The following is a 23,787-nucleotide window of genomic DNA, read 5'->3' as shown; positions in this document are numbered from 1 at the left end:
GATTTTGCAAAGGCACAGAAGCTCCTTCCTGCCTGAGGGCCATTGGATGTGTTGTTGCTTCTGCCAGGAATACTCTTCCCTTTTAGTTTGGCCAACTCCTACTCATTCTTCAAATCCCAGTTTAAACATTTCCTAGGGCAAGACTTACCTCACTAGTCTGTTTCCTCTATCAGCCTAAGTGTCAGCGTATATAAATGTTGGCTGAATTAATGTCTCCTTAATATTTAAGACATATTTTAATTAATCCATTATTTGTGTAATTAGCTGTTTGTCCATCCCTACCCACCTTTATGTAAGGAAGGTCCATGTCTATCTTGCTCACTGCCATATCCCCAACACCTAACACTGTGCCTGAAACACAGGAAGCCTTACTACATATTTGTAAGTGAGTAAACAGAGAGGTCAGTTAGGCCAAGAAGGGGAGAAGGCCAGCCTGGGCAGAGAGATTAGTATAGTATGTGCAGAAGTGTGGAGAGGAGACAGAATATGTGTGGCATTATAGGTAAATGTGGCTGAGGTATAGGCTTAGGGCTAGAAGGCTATGAGCTGGAGCCTAGTGGAATAGGACTTTGGATACCTGTGAGGTAGCAGTGAGTGAAGTGATCTGGTTTGTGTTCTAGAAAGATCACTCTGATGGCCTTGGAGGGTCAGAACTGAGAGGGCAAGACTTCAAGCAAGGAGACCAATCTGCAAGATAGGACAAGGCAGTGGCTGGCTACCTGGTTAGGGATGGACGTGAATGCTGTTTTGGAAGCTGAATGAGCAGGGGGTTGGAGTAGAAGTGAGACCTGGCCTCTGACCCTGGCTCTGCTCAGGACCCCTTGCTGCCCACCCCACAAAGAGTGACAATCTACTTGAAGTGGTGTGGGTGCTTGCTATCCCTCAGTTGGGGTGGAGGACAAGGACAGCTTTCACACGTGGTCTCCCCAGAACTGGCCCCTGTGAGACAGGCTTGAGGCCCCAGGAGCACAAGAGACCAGCCCTCTGTGTGGGCCTTCATCTTATCTCTTTCTGTGCTCCCACCCCCAAGTTTGGCCTCAAGTTCTGGCCAGGCCCCCAAGCAGCCCTGGAGCCCCAGAGTCCCTGGCCTTGACACAGAGCCTTAGCCTGCTTCAGGCTCTCCTGAGGAGGACCCTGTCCAAAGAAGCCTTGGGACCCTCTCATGAGGAGGCAGAGGACTGGCTGAGATGATCTTTGACTCCGATTCTAGTTGGGATGGCTGTAAGGGGACACCTCAGGCAGAGCTAGGCAGGCAAACCGCAGGCTCAGGCTTTCTGGGAGCCAGAAGAGGGAGAGCCTTTGCTATGTAACCCTTTCAGCACCACACCCAGGCAGGAGGCAGGACGCTGTCCTTTCTGGCAGCCCCTACCCCGTGGTTTGTGTGTTGGGGGGGGGTGATGTCAGTGTCTGAGTTCACCTCCACAGGCCTTGAAGAGAGGAGCCAGCTGGTGCTGGCAGCCTGGGCTGTCCAAGTGGCAGTGAGAGTGTGTGTGGGAGTGGGGACTACAAGCCACCTAGGGCACCCAGGTTCCCTGCAGGCTGCAGCCTCCCTGACTGCTCCCAGATGGTGCCCCTGCCGCCAGGCACAAATGGTGGTTGCATTAAAGGTATTCCCCAGATGGTGGTGTCCCAAAGGGTTGAGGCCAGACCTTCAGGGATGAGGAGGCACAGGCAAACTGCTCTTTAAGGCTGGTGGTTGCCATGAGTCTATGGAGATCGACCGCAAGAGGCCAGGGGGCTTCCTACCCCGCTGGGCTGGCCAGTGGGCCTCAGTTTGGTCCCTTCCTGGGCCCTTCGCTAGCTGTCTCCCCACCCCCATGCTGTCCTTAGCCTGGCCCTCGCTGGGGGATCTCTATTCCCCCCTCCCCAACCATACTCAGGCCCCCAGCCCAGCTGGAGCCCGCTCTCCGAGAGGAGGTCTGTGGCGCTGTGTTTGGGCGCCAGTCCTGCCTACTGCGGTGGGCCCAGGGAGGGGTCCAGGGCCCAAACCCGGCCGCCCCTGCCCCCCGCGGCCGGAGCGGTGGGAGGGGGCGCCGAGGGCGGCGGGTGCGGGAGGGGAAGAGTTAAGGCTCGCTGCTCCCCTCCCCCGGAGGGTGTGACCGCCTATAAGAAAGGCGCCGCGCTCGGGCACTGGGGCTGCAGGCGGCGGGGGCGCAGCGCGGCAGCGGAGAGCTGAGGCCGTCCCACCGCCTGGGACCCCGGGCAGAATGTCGGAGCCCAGGAGGAGGGGCCGTGGCCGCGGCAAGAAGCAGCGAGAGGGGAGGAAGCGGGAGCGGGAGAGGGAGCGGGAGCCCGACCCCGGGGAGAAAGGTAGGGCACCTCGGCGCGCCCAGAAACCCCGTTCCGCTGGGAGAAACCTGCCGCCCGCTCGCCCGCCCCCAGCGCCGCGCGGGTGAGTCTGGGGCTGTGCGAGCTGCCGCCGAGGTGACAGGCACCGAGGGCTTGCGTGCCTGCGTGCGAGCGGGTCGGCGTGGCCGGGTGGGCAAAGGACTGCGCGCCCGGAGCCGGCGGTGGCCGTGCGCGCCTCTCCCCGGGCGGCCGCGTCCTGGCCTGCGGGCGAGCAGCCCTGAGCGAGCGGCGGAGTGCAGCCCGGGTCCAGACAGACAGCCAGCGGACGAGCAGACGCGGGGCCTGGCCCGACGCGGAGCGCTCAGGGAGCTGTCACTGCTTCCCTTCCCCAGAGGGATCGGGAGCCCGGGTGTGCTCTCGGGCTTGCCCCCACCCATGTGCCACACCTCCTTCAGTTCTGCTCGGCCATTGGAGCATGGGCAGCAGCGCCCGCCACCTCCGACACTCGGAGGGGATGCCCTGCCCGGCTAGCGAGCCACAGGCCGCTGTAGGCAGCCGCTGCTTCTGTGACAGCTATTTCCCTCAGAACCAGGCACTGGGCAGTTGTCCCCTCTGGTCTTCAGGAGTGACTGCCTCGGGCCCTTGGATTCTGTCCCCGTCTTGGGACATCCCGTGGGCAGCGGCAGGGTGAAGATGGAGCGCACTGGTCTTGGGCTTCTCCGCGGCGGGCCTCGGGCACGCACGTCCTACCCGGTAGTACCAGGCTCGCGCCAGGCTCACGTTGGGGCCCAGGTGGGGAATTGCTGGGTTCGCACTTTTTTCCTCCTCCGGCAAACGTTTTGTTAATGTCTATTTTGTATTAGTCAGCAGACTAGGAGTGTTCAAATGCTTCATCTCCATTTAGCCCTAACAGCAGCCCTGGGGGCAGGTGGTCCTATGCCCATTCTAGAGGGCGCAACAGAGGCTCACTGAGGTTAAAGTCACAAAGCACTTTCTAGAGATAAGACTTGGGGCTTCAAATTAGCATTCTCTGGACAATGATGCCCATCTTGCTGGATCTCTGCAAAGAACTCCGCCAAAATGCAACATAAAAATGGTTTCAAAAGAGCACTTGACTGGAAGTTGGGAGGCTTCCATCGTGGTTGTGAATTTGGCCAAATCTCCTTCCTTTCCTGAATTTCTGTATAATGAGGAGGAGGTAGCAAGGCTCCGAGATCTCTTTATTGGGAAGAGCCTAGGAATCAAACACTATCTTCAGCCATTGGCCTACAGTAGAGAGAAGTAGCTCGGGAAATGTACCGGCCAGGGCTGCGTTCTCTTTTTAAAGAAAGCCTCTTTGCTTGTTTCTGCCGGGCAAGTGTGTCTAGGAGTCCTCCCTAAGAACACTGTTGCTCTGCTGTAAGTAGCCTGTGGGTCAGATCCAGCTGTGCTCCTGTAGTGTGGGATGGGCTCCCAATCTGAGACCTGAAGGAATGCAAGGTGCCTCTTTTCAGGATCAAAGACTCATGAATATGGTTTTGTCACCCCCATTACTCCCCCTCTTTGCCCCCCCCCCCACACACACATCCTATCTTGGGCACCTTGGAAGGCTGGATAGGTAAGGGTACCCTCCCAATGTCAAGGATGTGGGAACTGAGCTGGTAGGAAGCCACTTGGTGGGCTTCAGCTGGTGGGAATCACTAGTGCCAAGGAAATGAGCATACCTGCTGCCAAGAGTACAGTATGCACTGGGGCAGAAGTAGGGGGAGTGGGCTGTGAAGGGGAGATTCAACAGGCCTCTCGGTGATCTGTCCCAGCATCTTCTACCCCTGTGAGAAAGTCCTTCTTAATGTCTAACTGTAATCTTTCCTGTTGTCTTTTCCTCCCTGCTGCTGCTTGTTCCCTGCTTCCTAGTGGGCAGCCAGCTCTTCAGTATGCCTTCTTTCAGGGAGCAGGCTGGTGAACAGATACCAAACAGACCCAAGGCCTGGGCTAGAGGAATTCTGGAGACCTAGGACACTCTAGGATGGGGAGGGCATGGGAGAGGGTCATGCTCCAAAACAAGATATCAGGAGAAAGAACCATGTCAATGAGAACCAACTGTCTTAAATCCCTGATATGTTATTAGGGGGGTCTGATTTCAAACCCAATAGGATGGGTGAGAAAGCTAACAGTGGTCTACAGAGCTGGAGCCTCTCCTCTCAATTCCCCTCCTGGCCAACCTGAGGCTGCCAGGATCCTCTTATTGTATTCTAAGAGTGCCCCAGCTGGGGAGAACATGGGCAATAGGCAGCTGCAGAGTGGTCTTAGCCAGATATGGACTAAGGGCCATATTTGCTTGAAAGATTGGGTGGTACAGACATGGAAGATGTGAGCAAGTTATTCACTAAATCCTTCAGCTTAGATGTGGGAGAGAATCTGGAAAGTGGGAGGGAGATAGGAAGGGTGAGAGCAGGGCACATTAATTAATTGGCTCCCCCTAGTCTTTGACCACACATCCAGCAGCCCCTCAGCAACTCCTTAGCAAACAGCAGGAGGGGGTACCCCCATACACACACCCAGGCCAGTGTGGGGCAAGGGGCTTTTCCCCTGCCTCAGTGCAGGAGTGCTGGGTGGGGCTGAGCAGCTGGTGTGAGCTCTGCTCCATGACTCACTGAGAGTTCATGCGGCCAACACCTGGTATCCCTACCTAGGGCTGGGTCTCCCTATCCCCTATTACCCCTTATCCCATGGGCATAGCCTTGCCAGACTTGGCAGTAGTGTTGGGGGTTGGGTAATAAGCCCCCTCATGGTGCAGTAAAATAGCACAGCTGGAAGCCAGGCATGGGGGTCCACCCCTGCTGTGCTTCTGTGTGACCTCAGGCACCGCCCTCCCTCTCTCTGAGCCTCTGTAAATGCATTCTTCTCTTAGCTCTCACCTTCTACGTGGCAAGGGCAGATCCTCGGCCTTCAGGCCCTGTGCCTCTGGAAACCTCCAGAGGAGGAGAGTTGTGAGATTGGGGATGGGGGGATGGGTAGGTGTCCAAAAAGAAAATTATAACCCCTGGATTTGCTGTGTTGTTTTAAAGAATGACTTTGGAATTGGATCCTAAGTTACTGGCCTTTTCTATGTGCCCATTGAAAGACTAGTCAGGGTTTGATGGAAATGTCCCCTCTGCTGGAGCTCCCCTGAGAATTGGGAATCTGCGTCTGCCCACAGCAGGGCATAGGGCAGGCTTTGGTCTTCACGAGGGTGTCCTGGAGTATGAAGATGGATTAGCATTACTAACTGAGAGCTCTGGACACATCTCATTTGAATTCCCTGGGCACAAAGAAATCCTTACAAGGTCTTTCTTTCCCATCTTTCCCATCTCCTGCCTCTGGTAAAGATAATGCCCAGACTTCTAGAACAAACTTCCATCTTTAGGCTGTCCAGGGCCAGGTCAGAAGTGGGATGTTTTCATATGCATGTATCTGAGCCATATCTGGGGGCTGCCTTTGGCAGCCTCCCATCTGTCCTTGGCCCCTGGCTGACCCTGCCAAGCCGGGCACCTGGAGCCTCTCAGGCTCCTGCCACTCAAGCTCAGCCTGTGCATCACACTCTGCTCTGATTCCCTAGCACCTTGGGGTTCATCAGGAACAATAACAATCAGCAGAGAGTGACTTTGTACTTCCCAGCAGTCTTTCATCCTGAGAGCTCAAAGCAGTTTACAGATCAGGACTCATCGGTCCTCAGCCCAGGGCCCAGGCATTCAGCAGGGGTGAAGAGGGGACAGAGAGCTCCAGTCTTCACAGATTAGCACAGCAGTGGGTCTGGGATAGGGCAGTGAGTCACCTAGGACGGGAGAATCAGTGGCCAGTAGGTCTGGGATAGAAGTAAAATTGGACTGTGAGCTTCCAGTTGCAAACAGAGAGCCAGTCTCCCCCAGAAGAGTATGAGCTGGGCCCTTCCTTTCCCCAAGCAGAGACCGAGGCTCTCTGGACTGTGTGGGCTCTGTGAGCTGCTGGACTTATACTGGCAGGAACCCCAAAGTGGCCCCTGTTACTGCCTTCTGCCCTTGGTGCGAGGAGCTTCAGGGCCAAGTCAGGGCAGCCCTGACCTTAGGGTGGTGCCAGAGTGAGAAGGTAATGGAAGAGAAGGTGCTGGCCCAGCACAGACAGGCCCTAGCCCTGGCGTCAGGTTGGCTTCCCATGCCTGGCCAGCCCCACTCACCACTCTAGGCCTCCTCTGCACTCTGGCCCACCAGACTGGCCTGAAGGACAGTTGGTATAGGGAAGAGGAGCTCTTTTTTTGTTGTTGTTGTTTTGTTTTTAACTCTGGCAAAGCATTGCCAAAACTTGAGTCCTGGGCCCCATTAGAACCACATTCTAGTCTTTTCCAACCATTTCTGAGCCTGTAGCACAGCCTTCAGAGCTTAAGCTGAGTGACACCCTATCTTCCCAGCCGTCCTCCAGCCTAATCATCCATTCAGCACAGCTTCCAGGCCTGGGCCATGTAGTAACTATACAACCTGCATGTGCTTTCACTCCCTTTTGTGTATTCAATTCTGCAATCATTAATTGAGCTTCTACTGTATGAATAAACCACAGACCCTGTCCTCAGAAAGCTCAGAGAGACAGATCCTTACACAGTTACCTATGACTGGAACCAAGTGTAAGGCCAGAGATAAATGTTCAGTGTATGGTGAGGACAGGAATGATTTGATCTCCTGGGAGGGTGCAGGGAGGACTTCACAGAGGAGGTGACATTTAAGTTGAGCCTGGTTGGTGAATAGGAATTCACCAGAGAGAGGAAAGGCCTTCCAAGAAATAGGAACATGTCCATGCCCAACTTGCATGGGAGGCAGGGGAGGCAGCTATCTTTTATGAGCACTTACTACATGCCAGTACTGATTCAAGTGTAGGTATTATTTTATCATTCTCACTTTACAGCAGAGCAAACTGAGGCAGGGAAAGTCCATGACTTGCCTGTGATTTGCCATGAAGTAGTGGAAGCATGGGATCTTAAGCTCAGGTCTGCCTCAGCCATGCACAGTCTACCTGGCTCTGGGCTCTTCCACATTCTGTGCCCCTCAGAAAAAAAAAACAGCAAGCAGCAAAGGATGTCTGCTGGTCCACTTGTTGAAGCAGGCCCTCTGCATCACATCAACTGATCAGATATTTGCTTCCTGGGATATTGCGTGGAGATTAGGGAGTACAACGGTGAACAGGTTGAGTCCCTGTCCTCATGAGGAGCTTGCAGTATGACAGTGGCAGTAAGGTGTGAACAGGAACCAGTGACTCTGACACAGGAGGGCGGCCCAAGGCCCTGAGGCTGCACCAGCAGGCAGGAGGTCCTGGGAAGATGGTCAAACAGCCTAGCCAGAAACCAAGCTGGGGGTCCAAAGTGTCCAGCTAGATCTAGCAGTTAGATCCAGGTAGACCAGGATACCTGGATAGTAGGTAGTTATCTGGTCCTATGGAGTGCCTTGTGCAAAAGACGAATGATTAAATTAGTGGGAAACTGATGTAAAGCGTGAACTGGGAACTTGTTAGAAATGCAAATTCTTGGGCCCCACCCCTGATCTGGTGAATCAGAAACTCTGGGGATGGGGTCCAGTAATGTGTGTTTTAGCAAGCCCCCCAGTTGATTGCAATGTATGTCAAGTTTGAGAACCGCTGGTTGAGCTGGGTGGCCCAGCCTTCCAGAGCAGAGCCTTGTAGAGGGCTGGCCAGTTCCATGGGTGTTTACCCAGCTCCTTGGTGTCAGGCCGATGCCTGATGCTCGATGCTCAATGCTTGGGGGCTGCAGTGCTGACAGATCCTGTCATTGGGGAATGGGCTCACGCATCTTGCAAGGCAAGATAGAAATGGACAGAACTAATTCCAGTTGCAAGGCTGACCCTAGCAAGTGATGACACATAATGGATAGAAGGAGAGACTAATTCCAACCAGAGGAATCTGAGAAGGCTTTATGGAGGAGGAGATGGGATGAGGCAGATGGGGAGGAGATGGGAAGGACCATGGTAGATAAACCCAAAGGGGCTAGGCATTTAGATTAGAGAAACCACTTGAGCAAAAGCATGGTGGCTGGGGAGCAGAAGGTGTTGGGGAAAAGAAGTGCAGTCCTGAAGATATGCTGCCCAACACAGTGCGTAGGAGGCAGAAATCAACAGGGCCAACTGGTGGGTTTTCTGAATCTTGGGCTGGTGAGTTTAGATGTATCTGAATCAGCAGACAGCAAAGGGTTCTGAGCAGGACGGTGACATAGTCAGAGCTGCTCCTTAGGCATCATCAGCTGCTCCCAGATTGTGGAAGGATGGGCAAGGAGAGGGCACAGTCAGGAGCTCCTGCAGTAGTCCCAGCTGAACAAGTCAGGATGCAGATGTGGTAATGGGTGGGCAGAGGGGGCCAGCGGCTTTGCCGCCAGGTAGCTCATAAACTGGTAACATTTTGAAAGGATTCTGGGGGTCTGGACCTGACCAGGGGTCTTCAGCTTCTGGTATAATCAGGCAAGGCTCGATCTGAGCTCATAGTTCACTCCCTTTACTGTACAGATGGGGAAACAGGCCCAGAGACGGAAGTCCACACACCCACAAGGCAAAGGACTTGGCAGCGACAGAGCAAGAGCGAGGGCAACAGCCTCCTGAGGCGCACCCCCCCACACACACACCTCTGCAGCCTCCAGTCCCATCCCTCATACCTCGCGGCCCAGTCAGATGGAATTTCTCTCAATTCCCTGAGTGCACATGTTCTCCCTCCTGCCCTAGTCCTATGAGCCTGCTGTTCCCTTTGCCTGGTGCACACTCTGCCTTCTCTTGGCCAATTCCTGCTCCTCCTTCAGGCCCAGTGGAGGCTTTGCTTCCTTCACAGGGCCCCCACAGCCCCCAGGGTGAGGAGGGAGAGTGAGTGTATCCTTTGTGCTCACAGCACCCAGAGCCTCCACAACATAGCCCTGATCCCCCTGCTCAGCTAGAATCCCCACCAGTGCCGAGGCCATGTCAGCTGGACCTTCAGTGCACAAAACATGCTGAGCACTCAATCCATACTTGACTGAACGAATGAATAAGGATGTTCTCAAGATAGTTCACCCCTGTACATGGAGGCTGGCTGGTCCTTCTCCTCTTTGAAGTAGGGCTGTCTCATAGAAAGAGACTGCCCTGGCAAGGCCTCCTCCCAGAGCTGGGCCCCTGAGTAGCTGGGCAGTGGTAGGCCGAAGCAAGAGTGGTCTTTCAGCAAGGCCCTCTCATTTCATCCTCTGCTCAGCTATGCTGAGGTGATGCCTGTTTGGACTGAGGGGTAGGGAGAGGGATGAGGTGGAGAGGAGTGTTGGGTGGGAAAGGACTCTGGGATTAGCTGTCAAGGGCTCCACCCTCCCGAGTACTTGCAGCAGTCTCTATCTGGGCCATTATGAGGCACTATCAGTCACAGTCCAGCCTTCCACCACTCATTCAATCATTCAGCCTGTGACCAGTGAGCACCTACTCAATGCCAGGCACTGGGAACAGAGTGATGCATCAATACTCCCCTCCTTAAGATCCCCTCAGTGTAGAAAGATAGAGCCCAGTTTGCTCCAAAGTAAGGAGAGCAGGTGAAAGGCTCAGAGAGCCTGTGTAGGGCAGAGACTACTTCTGGCTGGCTGGATTAGAGAAGGCAGTGGCATCTGAGGAGATTTTGAGGGATTTAGATTAATACTCGTAAGAGCTGCCAGTTACTAAGCTATCTCTCTGTTCCAGGCATGTGCTAAGTTCTTGACATACATTACCTCTGTTTAATTCTCACCACAATCTTAAAAACTGGATAAGATCATCCCTGTTTCACAGACAAGGAAATAAAGGCTCAGAGAGGCTGAGTAACTTGCCTAGTTCTACAAGACACTGGGCAGAGACAGAATGCCCATGTCTGCCCCAACCTGCATGTCAGACCCTCACTACTCTGCTTCCTGTGTGGTGAATGGTGTTTGGGAGATGCATGGGCAGAGGGCATGGAGGCAGGACAGAAAGGGTGTGTTTGGGGAGCAACCAGTGATTTGGTTTGCCTGGGCTCTACAATTCCTGAAAGGAAGTGGTAGGGGAGAAATAGAGAGGTGTGTCTGGGAAGGGAGCGATTCACTGACCCAGCAAGCATCCCTGGAGGGCCCTGGCTGCCAGCTGAGGAAAGCAGACAGCTTTTCTTCTATAGACATCATGGAGCCAAGGAAATTTCTGAATGGTGGCAAGACATGTAGAGGTGACTCTGCTAGTGTAGGTGGAGAAGGGTAGTGGTACTGGCACGGGATGGGGGGAGCAGTATGGCCCAAACCAGGGCCTGACAGATGATGGAACATTATGTGGGTAAGAGGCTTGGGGGAAGGTGAGTGAACTCAACCTTTGTGGAAAGACAGGAGAGACACAGGGGTCACAGATGACAAGGTGACTGGGAGAAGGAACCCAGGAGAAAGAGCAGTCTTTGGAGAGAAGACAAAGAAACTGGTTTTCCACATGTTGTGTTTGAGCTAGTGACCCAGGAGGAAGCATCACCCAGGGAGGGGATATTCATTTTGGGGTGAGTTCTTTCCAGCCCCCTCACCCCCACTAGCCTAGACTATGAACAAGGACCACATCTCAGCCCTCTCAATCCCCCCAGTGCCTAGGCCAGGGCTCTCCATGCTTGCGGATGGATCTGAAGGGAAGGAGACAGGGCCCTGGCAGCCTGGGCCCCCACACCCATTGGGAGCAGTGAGCCTGTTCCTTACCTGCAGCAGGCCTGCTGAGACCTTTCCCCTGAAACCTAACATTTCTTTGAAGCCTTGTATTCCTGTTTTATCTTAAAAATCTGCATGAACTTGACATTCTACTCCATCATATGTCTGTTTTAATACAAAGGTGTGTTTTTCCTTACTAATGAGCTCGGCAGACCCTCCAGGAAGAGGCTCCAGATCATCCTGTGGCTTTGCATGTATCCCAGTTTGAGAAGCCAGCCTTGTCTGCACGTACAAGGTCCCTCACCACCGTCCCCCTCCGCCTTCCTATACATTTTCCCAAGACCCAGAGCTTCAGAAACAACTTTCTCCAGCAAGGCTGAGGAGGCAGGAAATGCAGGTCTACCCCAAAGGGGATGGAGCTCTGGGGTCCCCTCCTACGCCCTCTTTGAGTTCCCCAAGCAGGGGGTGGCCTAGCCAACCAGCAGCAGGCCTTCTCCATAGAGGGTTCTCCCGAGCCAGAACCCAAGACTTTGGCCCAGAGCCCAGCCTTCCCCAGTGGGGAGATTAAACAGAGTTTGGGCAAATGGTAATAGTCTTTTGGAACTGTCATCTCTGCTTTGTCCCTGACCTCCACCCCCAGCAGCTGAAGAGATGATGATGGTCAGAAGCTTTCATTCCCCCATAGAACACTTTCTCCTATTCCGTTCCTCTAAAATAGACAGAGCGTGGTCTATAGACGAATCAATTGACACCCAGAGAGGCCAAACTACTTACCAAAGGGCAGACAGCCGAACAATTATGAAACTGGGACAAAGACCTGAATGCTGTGTCCTCAGCTGCCACTCTTTCCTCTGTCCCTGCACTGTTTCCTGTATACCTCATCTGTGCCAACTCTAGGTTTCTGTGGCCTGTGCCCCAAGCATTGGTAAGAACCCAGGAAGACAGTGGTGTCTGTGCTGAGTACCCCTGTGCTATCCCAGAAACTGATGCTTCTGCTCTGTGAACCTGTGCTGTCTCCCTCAGACTTAGGTGACACTCCCGTGCCCCTGTCTCTGCTGCTCACATACCTGTGCCTCAGCCTTGAGCTTAGGTGGGGCACTGCAGCATGGGCCTGCTTGAGTCCAGGGACTGGGCATCTCTGCCCTGGCCCTGGCAGAGCCCCAAGGAGGCCAGTGTTTCTCTCCGGATGCCTGGCTCCTGGCAGGGCTGGGTGGGCATAGTTTTGGCCTTGGTGATCAGGCTGGGGCTTGTGCGTGCCCTGCACTCAAATTGTAGGGTTGGGTGTCAGTGGATAGATGCTTCTGGATGGGCAGATGAGCTGTAGAGCAGGAACCATTCCTGTTGGTCTTGGTGCTGACAAGTTTTGTCTCCTCCTCCCTTTTTCCCCTTCTCTTTACTTGCCTGCTGGTACAACGCTTGCCGCCCGTCTTTAGCTCTCATGCCCAGCCAGCCCTGGCCCCTCTTCTCTACCTTGCAGCTGAGGTGCCAGGCTCCTGGCCTGCTGAGCTGAAAGCCCATCAGCCATGGGCTGGCTTTCACTGGTACAGCAAAAGTGGCCTCTGTGAGGCTTCTTTCCCCTCCCAGCCTCAGTGGGAGCCCTAAACAGTGGGCAGAGCCCAACCCGACAGCAGGGGCCATGTTGTCTTGTTCGGCACCATGTAGTGCCGGTACATCATAGGGACTGCTGGGTGTGGATATTTGTTGGATGGATGTAAGAGGAGGACAAGGCAAGCCCAGGCACTGGGCTGGGCCTGGTTGGCCGAGGAAATGTGGCTCAGGGAAAGCCCAGAGGCCCAGCTGGGCACACAGTCCCTTTGGGAGACCTGTCCTAGGAATGCCAAATGGCTCTGCTGCAGGCCACAGGGAGGACACCTGACTGCCCATTTCACAGAGTGGGCCCTCTGTGCCCACTTAAACCAGCTGTGTTTTTAGTTTAGTGTTTTTGGTTGATTTTTTTTTTTTTTTCTCATTTGAACTTGGAGTCTGTAATTAACCTCCAATAGTTTGCAGTCACTTTGTGGGTGGGAGAGGGTGGGAAGGGGGCCAGCCCACAGCCCGCCAGTAGCAGGACAGTGGGAGACTTTGATGCCAGGCGGGCTGGTCGCATTGTCTCCAGGTGTTGCCCTGCAAAGGGGACTGCTCAGCCTTAGTCATGAGGTGAGGATCATTAACCTTTTTAAGAGTCCGCTGCCCCTGCCCCCTATTGCTGGGAAGGAGGCAGGGCCAGGTCCTCCCTGGCTGGGTTGCCTGGCCATGTCCTGGGCGTCTGTCTTGCTCTCAGATCTCTGCAGGCTCCGCACCCACCGCCCACTGCCGAGAGAAATGAGGTTAAGCTGCTGGCAACAGCGGCACCTCCAGGCCTCGGGGCTGGGATGTGGGATAGGAGCAGCCCTGGTTGTTGCTGTTGTTGCTGTCTTCAGTGAGGTGCTTTCTGGGGATTGCCTGTCAAACAGAGACAGGCCAGATGCCCTGGCTTGGCACCAGGTGATGGGAAGCAGGAGCCACCAGATACCCTGTGGCCCAACTCGTGGCAACCATGGAGATGTGTCCTAAGGTTTTATGGAACCCATCCTCAAAGGAAATCTTTTTGTGGAGACCTTGATTATACTTGAGAGACTTTCCTCATGTTCTTATAAGGCTGCCAAGGGAGATCTCCCCACGCCCTCCTGCCCCCACTCCAGAGAACCCTAGCCCTGCTGCGTAGGTGAGTATTGTCCCAAGAGGAAAGGAGCTGGACAAAGTGACTTCTGGCCTTCCCTCCAACCCAAGGAGTATGGGAGCTCAGCAGAGGGGGCTTGGTCTGAGGAAGAGATGTTAGGGAGAGGCAGAGCTACAATGCCCAAGGGCCCACCCAGGCCATCGACTTGCCATCCCCCCTCCCTCTGTGAGGAAGAAGCAGCTGCAGGGATCAGGGCATCAGTGATGGTCATGGGAGCAAGATGTTGAGATTTCCACCCGCCTTGTGCACACAGATCTTCCTCTTGCTTTTATCCGATGCCTCTCATCTGTCCACTCTCCCATGTGCTGGAGCTTTGAGAGCCCAGTGTCTGCATGGGGAAATACACATGGACCCTCAGGACTGCTACTCCTCCCTTTGGCCACAAAGTTGAATTTATAGAGAGGTTTATTGCAGTATTATTAATATTAGTAGGACATTGGAGACAACCTAACGTCTGAACAATGGAATATTATGTAGCCATTAAAATGATTTAGATCTATATTTCTAGGCTTGGAAAAATATTTTTACAATATGTTGAGAAAAGTAGGATATAAAGCATTTTGGAGAGAAAAGTCTTGCAGGAGATATTTGAAAATGTGAACAGTGGTTTTCTCTCTGGTGGTAATTGAATTGATTTAAATGTGTTTTTCTTTTTCCTTACTTGTATAATTTTTCTACAACAAAAATGTATTTCTTATGTAACAAAACAATAACAGAGGGAGACAGGCTAAACTCCTTAGGGGGTAGAGGATGGTTACTCCATATATGGCTGGATCATTTCTGTCTGGGACAAAGTGCAGAACCAGGTGCATCATAGACATTGAATAAATATGGGTCAACTGAATGGGGGATAAGTGCCTGCCCACTGTGTTCCTTCAGCTTTTGCCCTGATAGATCCTATCCATCCCAGGAAGGCTGTTCCTCTGTTTGGCTCAACTCTGGCCTCAAGATGCTCTTGGGACACAGTACGATGGTCTCTATACCCATGCACAAGCATTGCATTCTGAGCCCTGGACCATAAGAGAGACACAGACAATACTGGACCCGGCTCAGAGAGGGTACCCAGGCAGGGGGCTGGATCTCACCCAGTCACGTCTGAGGTCCCGTGAGAGCTGCCTCCAGGTGTTGTGTGTGAATAGCCACTCAGCCTTATCCCAGGTGACTGTAGGGGCTGGTACTGGATCCAATGGCTGGAGGACACAGCGGGAGAAGCGATGATGGTTGAGAATAAGAATGAGCTTAAAATGCAGAAAGTAAGATCAGGTCATTCCCAACTTGTAAGCTTCTAATGCCTTCTCATCACACCAATAAAACAAATCCAGGGCCGTCTTGGGGAGGTCACTCCGGTCCTTTTCATGGAAAGTCTGGAAGGGCTCTGGGCCCAGGAGTGAGGGTGCCGAGGTCCTCTGGGTATTGTTCTAAAGGTCATCTGGTATGTATTATTCTCTTTCCTGCTGCCCCCACCCCCACCCCTAAGGACCTTTCCTGATGCAAAAAACACAGCCTACAAGGTTTGCCCAACCCTGGCTTACAAAGATCTGTGAACTAAGATTTCCATGATCAGGGACCACAAGGACAAGCTGCTAGAGCAGGAGACATGGCTTTTAGTATCTCAGATGATTCTTGCAAGGAACGGTTAAGAGTTACAAAAGAAAGCTCTTTGTAAAAACATGGCATGATTCAAATGTATGGTTATTTTTATTTTGTCACCCTTTAGACCAGTGCTGTCCAATAGAAATATAATGCAATCCATGTATGTAATTTAAAATTTTCTAGTAGGTGCAAAAAAAGTAAAAAAAGAAAACAACAAAACAAATCCAGACTTCTCATCCGGCTCACATGACCCCACATCACTTGGGCCCTGTCCACCTCTCGAAACTCCTCTTCCCACCTCTTTTAGCCCCAAGAATTCACCAAGCTCATTCCTACCTTAAGACTTTTATCCAGCTGCTTATTACTGCCTTAATCTTCCTGTTGATCATTTGCTTATTGTCTGTCCCTGTTACTAAAGTTCAGGTTCCCTAAGAGAAGGACGCTTATCTCTCTAATTCACACTACTTTACGCCCAGGGCCCAGAACACTGCCTGGCATGTAGTAAGTTGAATGACTGAGTGAATTCATTGGGAATGAATTGAATGAATGAATGGGAACAAGTGAACTAGATGGGGTTGTTCTGAAGTGAATGGACTATCAAGAAGTGGCTATTGAGTCACATAGGGTTCGCACTGGAGGGAGAAAGCTCTTTGTGATCTGAAATGCCGTCCTGTTTCCATGGTGGTGGAGAATGACTTTGAAGCCCCCAGTCCCTCAGGCCCTCTGAGTTAGGGTCATATCTGCTGTTTCTGGAATCAATCTCTATGTAACACACCCTCCAGCCCATCACCACCACCATTAAACAGTGGCCACAGGCGCAGTGCATAGTATTATGCCAGGACTCATGCCCCCATCCCCACCCTGGCTGGTTAGGAGGGAAGTGGCTCGCGGTGGTGGGGACAGGGGTTCCTTTGTCTCAGAACTGTCAAAACACTCTGCATGGGTGAAAGGGACACTTTAGAACCTGAGATGAGCTCTCTGTGTTCCCAGTTCACAAGAACAGGGGAGGGAACTAGCTGGAGATCAACACTTGACCAAAAGGATAGATCACTGGGTATCAACCGAACCTTAGAGCAAGGCCACCCATGCAGATGTGTTCAGTTTGTAACCTGTCATTGAGCTATACACTTACAATATGTGCACTTTCCTGCATACATGTTATATTTCCCCCCCAAAAAAGTCAGAAAGACCCCTGAGGATCCCTTTAAAACCCACACACGTGGACCCATTCTCACAGGATCTGCCTCAGAATGTCTAGGATGTGTCCCAGGCACCTACTGAAGTTTTAAAGCATCCTGGGTTAAGAACTATGGTAAGGAGTGACGGGGGGCTCCAGGGCAGATGAAGGAGGGTGGGGGTTTAAGTAAGGGAAGGACACTGAGGCAGGGCTTCAATCACACTTAGAATAATGAAGTTCCAGAAAATCAACAGATTGATAGGTTGATCTGATGCACTAAAACCTCTGAGTGCCAAAAAAAAAAAGAACAAGCATTTTAAAATGTGAGAAGTAAGTAACTGGGTGGAAAAACATTGTAGCAAAAGGTTAATAGCCTTAATATTTATAAAGAGCTCATACAGATCAATAAGAAGATGAGCACTCAATAGAAAAACAGACTGTGAACATGAACAGACAATTCAAAAAGAAATACAATGAGCCAATACACTTATGAAAAATGTTCAGCCTCATCATTAATCAAATAAATGCAAATTAAAACAACAAAGAGACATTATGTTTTGCCTAGCTAATTGGCAAAGATTAAAGACACGATAATACCCTGTGTTGGTGAGGGTTTGGAAAAAACAGGCATTTTCATTCACTGGGGGGAGCACAAATTGGTGCAACCTTTCCAGAGGGCAATTTGGCAATGTGCAAAGCCGAGGGAGATTGCATATCCTTTGACGCAGCAATTCCGCTTTTAGGAAGATTGCCTTAGGAAATGATTGTGGATAATAATAACAATAATAACTAACCTTTATTAAATGCTCTCTACCTGCCAGGTTCTACACGCATTATCTCATATAATCCTCAGAGCCATCATCCCACGAGGTAGGAGCTATTGTTTATTAATCACCTGTATTTTACAGATGAGAAAACTGAGAGGCAAAAGAATTAAGTCAATGACCTGTGGACACAAAGCTAATAAGCATCAAAGCCTGGATTTGAACACAGGTAGTCTGAGTCTAGCACCATCCTGCCCAGACAGCAGTATACACTAGAGGTGTGCACAGATGAAGCTACAAGGGTGTTCCTCTGGGGTTGTTTGTATTAAGAGGCTGGGGGCATTCTAAATGCCCCGCAAAGGAATCAGTTATGTAAACTATGATACACCCAGACAGGAATAGCATGCAGCCATGAAAAATGATGCTATAGAAAAAAATGCATGTGTGAATACTGAAGGGTTTTTTCTATATGCATAAAAGATCTCTGAAAGGGTGTAAAAGGAACTGATAAAATTGATTGCCTCCTGGAAAGGCAACGTGGTCCGAAGTTAGAGCAGGACTTGTTTTTTAAGCCATATACTCTTTTTCACTCCTTGAATTTTGAATCATATGAATATATTATCTTTTAAAATATGCATATATCTATAAATATATACATGTATGAATTATGTTATAGAACTTGTTCCATATGACATAACTTTATTTCCTTGAAAATGCTACTAACAATTCCAAGAAAAGTTTTCAAGGCCCTTACTTAGTGAATCATACTGAAATCCATAAAGATACTTCTTTAACTGTGTTTACCCACATGTTCTCCAAATCGATCTGCTCATGGAAACCTTTTCTCAAGTAATATCTGTTCTCATCTCTCCAGATACTGGTATCTTATAGAATTCAGTTTGGGAAATGCTATTATTAATATTTAATACCAAAATGAAACAGCTACATTGTTTCATTAAATGAAAGAAACATGTTACTGGCACTGATCCATTTTGTTTAAACGAGGTGTGTATGTGTTATTTCTGAGTACTGGGATAACATATGATTTAGTTTTCTTCTTTTTACCTGTCTATATTTTTTAATTTCCTAAAATGAACAAAATTAATTCACAAGAATGTATGTAGTACATTTTCCTCTGTTCCTTGCACCCCACTCCCGTCTATTCCCTACTTACAAGCAGCAGCTCAGGGTTAAGTTCAATGAGGGAACCCCTATCTCTAGCCAGGTCCTCTCACCTGCCTTTCTCCAGAGCCAGCACTGGCCAATTGTCAGAACTCTGAGCTGCCCAGGAAAGGGCCAATGGCCTGGACAAGGCCAGTCAGTCCGCACACAACTCACTGGCCCCAGCATCAGGGTCTTCATTCCTCAGAGAGAGATGAGACTGCAAAAGCAGACACCAGCCTGATGCGTTGCAAATCCAGATAGATTCCTGGGCTTTTTGATGTTAGCTCTGTGGCAGCCTGGCTATGTGGCTCCAGTCAAGTTTCTTAACTAGTCTGAGTCCCATCTTCACCATCACTGTCAGTATGACACTTGCCTCACAAAGCTCAGGGACCAATGAGAGTGTGCATGAAGGTGTTGCATATCCTGTTATGGACTGTACCAATGGAAATTATTACATACTCCAGAAGGGAGTACTGGCTTGCCCTCATCTGGTGGTAGGGAGAGGAGCAAGGAGGTGAAGCCTGGGAGACTGGGGCATGTGGAAATACAATGTTGTCTAAGAACAATGGGGAAACTTCTCAGTTTGGCATTTGCAGCTTTGCATCCATGATGGGGCCTATGCCCACCAGTGTAGCCCATGGCTTGTTACTCCACATGGCCATCCCACTTGTCTCAGTCAAGTCAGCCCACCCACTGGACCACGTGTGGTTCTCCAAAGCCACAGCACTGCCTTGGCCTGCCTTGCCTCTCTCCCTTCTTCCAGTCCCGCCCTTTAGTCTTAGCTGAGTTAGCCCTGCCCCAGCCTGGGTTGGGGTCCCTCCTCTGGGCTCCACCAGTCCCAGCCTTCATGAACCATGCTATGATGTCAATGCCAGGTTACAGCTCCCTGGCTAAACAGAACTTTTTGAGAGTGAGAGCCGTGTCTGTCCTCCGGTCTGCCCGTGTCCTCTAGGCCCAGCAAAGGCCTGGAGTGTTGGGACAGGAGTTAGATCATGAGCACCAAAGACAAGGAGATCTGAGTTTGAATCCCAGTTCCATCACTCCCATTAGGGAAGTGACTTTACCATTCTGAGCCTCAATTTCCCCATCTATAAGTGAGTTTATTCATTGCAGTGAACTCGTGGGGTTATTATGAAGGTTTTATAAGCTAGTATAAAGCTCCTAGTACCATTCCAGGCACAAAGAAAACTCTCCCTAAGTAGCGGCCGCATTGATATCATTGCAGACTCTTTAATGCTTATTGAATGGAACTAAGAAAGGACATGGGGGTGGGGGTCTCCCAGGCTCACGCCCTCTCTCCCCCCAGTTCCAGTCCAAGGACAGTGCCCCTAACCCTCCGCTGCTCATGCTTGGTGTTGTTCCCACCACCACCATGCTTACCTACCTGCCTTGCACCCCACAGCCACCCGGCCCAAGCTGAAGAAGATGAAGAGCCAGACAGGTCAGGTGGGTGAGAAGCAATCGCTGAAGTGCGAGGCAGCTGCCGGTAACCCCCAGCCCTCCTACCGCTGGTTCAAGGACGGCAAGGAGCTCAACCGCAGCCGCGACATTCGCATCAAGTACGGCAATGGCAGGTGAGCAATATCCACACCACCCCCCATCCAATGAGCTGTCCTCCCTCCTGCAAAGGAGGGGCCTGAGCTGGGCAGAGGCCAGGGCTGTGCTCCCAGACCCACTCGTGGATCCAGTGCCAGCCCCTCTCCCGCTCCTCTTCCTTGCCACACCCAGCCTTCTCCCTGCAGCTCTGGGCCCCTCTAGTTACATTGGTCCAGTGTTGCAGACCATAGACAAGAATTAAGCAAGTAACCTCTCTAGATGGTTGAAGGCAATTTGATTGTTAAAGTCAGCTTTACCAGTGGAAGTCCCTACTTGTCCCTAAAACTTCTCAAAAGACCTGCTACAGTGTCTGAAAGCCCCATCATTTAGCAATCTTTGGTGAAAGACCCCGACTCCAGAATGCCTCTGGGAGGTCATACATGATGATGGGCTTGTTCCTAAGCTTAGCAAACTATCACTTGTCAGAGAGCTAGGTAAGAGGAAAGAGAAAAAACTTTGACGGGCACTGGGGGAGTCTGTATCTCAGTTTTCCCTATGATGTGGGAATTGTCTTTAATCTTGACTTAGTGCTCCAGGGAAATGAATCAGAAGCTCCCTGAGTCTCCAGGCTGTGGAAGACAGCCTCTCTTCCACGATGGGTTGGTCAGGAAGGGGGCGGCAGGAACCAGAGAAGCCAGGAGTCCAAGGGCAGCTCACCACCTCTCTCCTGCCTCTCAAGAACAAGAAGGGGGGAAGCCACTGTCTGCCAGCCCTGGAGACCAAGTGGGCTTCCCTCTCTGACTGAGGAGTTAGTTCCCCAGCCTTTTCTGCCCCCTCCAGAGTAGCTTACAACTCGCTCTTCCTGGCTGTCCTTTTCTTCCTCACCCTTAAATGCAAATAAAGATGATTTTTAAAATGGCCCAGCCTGCCCACCACAGCAAGGGAAGGAAAGAAGGCCGGGCCCCGGCCATTGCTGGTTTGCTGTGTGGCCTCTGCACCTTCATCTCTGGAAACTGCAGAGGAGGGTGTGGGAGTCAGGGGCCTGGGAGCTGCTTCCCATTCTCTGACTCTCCTTCCAAGAGTGGGGAGCAGAGACAGCACTGGGCACCCCAGAAAGTAGACCAGGCAGAAAACAAAAAGTCATGTAAGAAGGGTTTGGTTTACATCAAACATTTGCAGCTGAGAGAATGCTGCTTCCTAAGGAAACTGCAGTGGCTGGCAGAGACTGGGGGGTCTAGTGTGTCCCCAGTCTACAGTGTTGACAAGTAATTCAAGCTGCCCACCTGCTCACCTTCTGAGGCCACCCCACCCCTTCCTGCTGCCCTGCTGAGCCTGGCTCCCAGCTGGAGAGGCGAATGGATAGGCTCGGAGCTGAAGCTGTTGGGGCCCCATTTCCCTCCTGTCCTCCCTCTAGAAGATGGCCTTTCCTCAACTTCAGAGACAACAGAAATCAGAGAGAGTGCTCCCCTGTGCTTCTCATTACCCCCAGACATACCCACAACCTGCCCACCCTCATCCTACCCCCACCCCGGGCCACACGCTCACACTCACCCCCACTCTCCCGCACACACATACACACATGCCCCTTCAGAGCCCTGGCACCCCCTAACTCACCCCTTCCTCTGGTGACCTCAGCTTCTCTCTCCCTGCCAACAAACCCACCCCTCGCGGCTCTTCTGCGATGCCTTCCCTCCCCGCCACTGCTTCCTCGGCCTCCCCAAGCAGCCACCACATCTCGTTTCTCCCCTCCACCACCAGCGGAGCCACTGAGGGAGTTATTCTCGTGCCCCCTGACTCCTCACCCTCGTCCCCCACCCACTCTGTCCTGCCAGGATCTGCCTTTAAATACATCCCAACCTCTCTATGGCCGTGGCCCTTGAGAGACCCAGCGATCTCTGAGCTCCCTGGTCCCAGGCCTCCAGGCCTCTCAGCAGCCTTCGGCATGGGACCATCTGCTCCCTTACCCCTGTGGTGCCCATCCTGGTCCTCCTGTGAGTCTGAACACTCTCAGTCACCATCAATGCTGGAACTTTCCTGTGCTTTAGGCCTCATTCCTCTCCTCCCTCCCTCTCCACCTATAGGTGGCTTCACCCTCCCAGTTGCTTTAAATATCTGCAACCCCAAGTCTCCATCTCCAGGCTTGATGGCTTTTCTACCTGAGTTGCAGACCCGTCCTGCCAGCTAAACATTAGGTACCACCCCTGAGATACCGCACAGACATTTCTGCTTCAGAACGTCCCAAGCTAGCCTCAGCCCCACCTGCACCCCCTGCCTCGCTAAGCTAGCCCTGCCTCTCCTCCTGTGTTCCCCTCTCAGTCAGGACACAACGAGACTCCCTTCTGCTCAACACCTGCCCCCTTGCCATCCCTCCAGGTGATGCCACGTCTCTGGAAGGAGGCCCCTTCTCCCTGTCCTGCACATTTCTTACCTGGTCTCCTTGCATTTAGACTCTTTTCCTCCACTCTTGGCCACTCCCTACCTTTTCTGGGCCACAGGACCCTTTGTGAATATATTTCTCCATCTAATATATATGTGTTGAGAATCAACCATGTGCCAGGCACCCTGTTAAAGGCTCGGGATATGCCAGTGAGCAAAACAGACATGATCCCTATCTACAAGAGTCTCTATTCTAGCTTCCAGTATAGAATTTAGTAAAAGCCTCAACCCTTTCTCCAGAAAAAAATGTGCCTTATGTACCCCATTTTCCTTGCAATTCTAGAGATCCCCAGAGTCACTGACCCCTGTGAGTGCCTCATAGGGGATGATCTTTCTAATGTGGAGACACATCCAATCTTGAGATCTTTAGAGCCAACTCTATGCCGGATACAGCCCAGGCCTTTTGATCTTTCCAACTGTCCTCTTTCTGGCCTACAAGTCACTGCCCCGCTGCTCCCTGACACTGCTGTACTCCCAACCCTGGTATTTCCTTTCATAACACTGGACTTGGACCCAGGCTGTTCCCCGTGCTGGCAGCTCCCCTCCCGCTCTTGTCCAAGGCCCAGCCTAAATGTCATGTCTCTGGGATGCCTTCCTAAGCCTTCCAGGCAGCTCTCATTGTCTCCTCCCGTGGTACCTTGGACATAGCTTCACTGCGTTGTTGAGGAGTCTATCTCTTCTTCTAGCGTGAGAGAGCCTCAAAGGTTGGGTCCCCACCCACATACACCCCCTTCTCTCCCGGAGGGCCCGGCAGAGGAGATGTACATTCAATAGTGAATTGACAAGACACTTGCAGAACTACCCCTCCTCTCCTGGGTGCAGGGTCCCACCAGGCTAGGCAGGAGGCCCTTTGGATTATCCTGCCTTCTGAACAAGTTACTGTCCTGATTAACTCTCAGTTTCATCTGACAGATGGGTTACCCAGTCTAGAAACAGGGCCTCGTCAGGTCTTCTTCTCCTGGGTATTGTGGATCCCTAAGAGTGTGAAGTGTGCCCCCTGCCACCTACCTCTCAGGGCCCTATCCCATTTGCTGCATTCTGAAACTTCCTCATCCCACCTGTCCAGCCCCCAGGCTACCAGCAGTGAGTTGTTAGTGGTGGAGGAGTGTGCTGTGATAGGGAATTTCTGATTCCCTGGAACCAAGGTCCCCTTGGAGTGACTCCAAGGGAGCTACCACCTCCACACACTGTCCACCCTCAAGCTATACACAGCTCACCTGGCACAGGGGCCAGAGGCAGGGGCAGGAACCTCCCTTCTGGCACAATCTTCTCTTTGCTCCCTGCCCACACTGCAGCGGGCTCCCTGGTCCTCCTAGCACTTGGCCTGCCAGGCCACACTGTCTTGGCATCTCCCTTGGCCTGCAGAGACCCCCTTCCCCCATGGGTGCTGTCTGTTTCTGTGTGCCCCACACTGGGACATCTACCCGAGCCTTCCTGTGCCGGAAGAAGACTGTCCCCCCAAGCCCTGGGCACTGGGCCCTCCCCTGCA

General features: G+C 52.0%; 1 protein-coding gene across 5 annotated transcripts in view; it reads left to right on the top strand.

Annotated features, from left to right (window-relative positions):
• The window catches only part of NRG2 (neuregulin 2), a 182,102-nt gene that overhangs the window by 121,624 nt on the left and 36,691 nt on the right, over nucleotides 1–23,787 (top strand). For all 5 annotated transcript variants that reach the window (XM_063087314.1, XM_063087313.1, XM_063087312.1 and 2 more), the window contains exon 2: nucleotides 19,729–19,900. In XM_063087314.1, the coding sequence (XP_062943384.1) occupies nucleotides 19,729–19,900 (172 nt within the window). The remainder of the gene's footprint in view (nucleotides 1–19,728; nucleotides 19,901–23,787) is intronic.

Source organism: Cynocephalus volans, chromosome 2 (assembly GCF_027409185.1).
Source record: "Cynocephalus volans isolate mCynVol1 chromosome 2, mCynVol1.pri, whole genome shotgun sequence".
Classification (NCBI taxonomy): Eukaryota; Metazoa; Chordata; class Mammalia; order Dermoptera; family Cynocephalidae; genus Cynocephalus; species Cynocephalus volans.
Note: the sequence above shows the minus strand (reverse complement) of the source record. Positions and strands in the feature narration are given on the sequence as shown.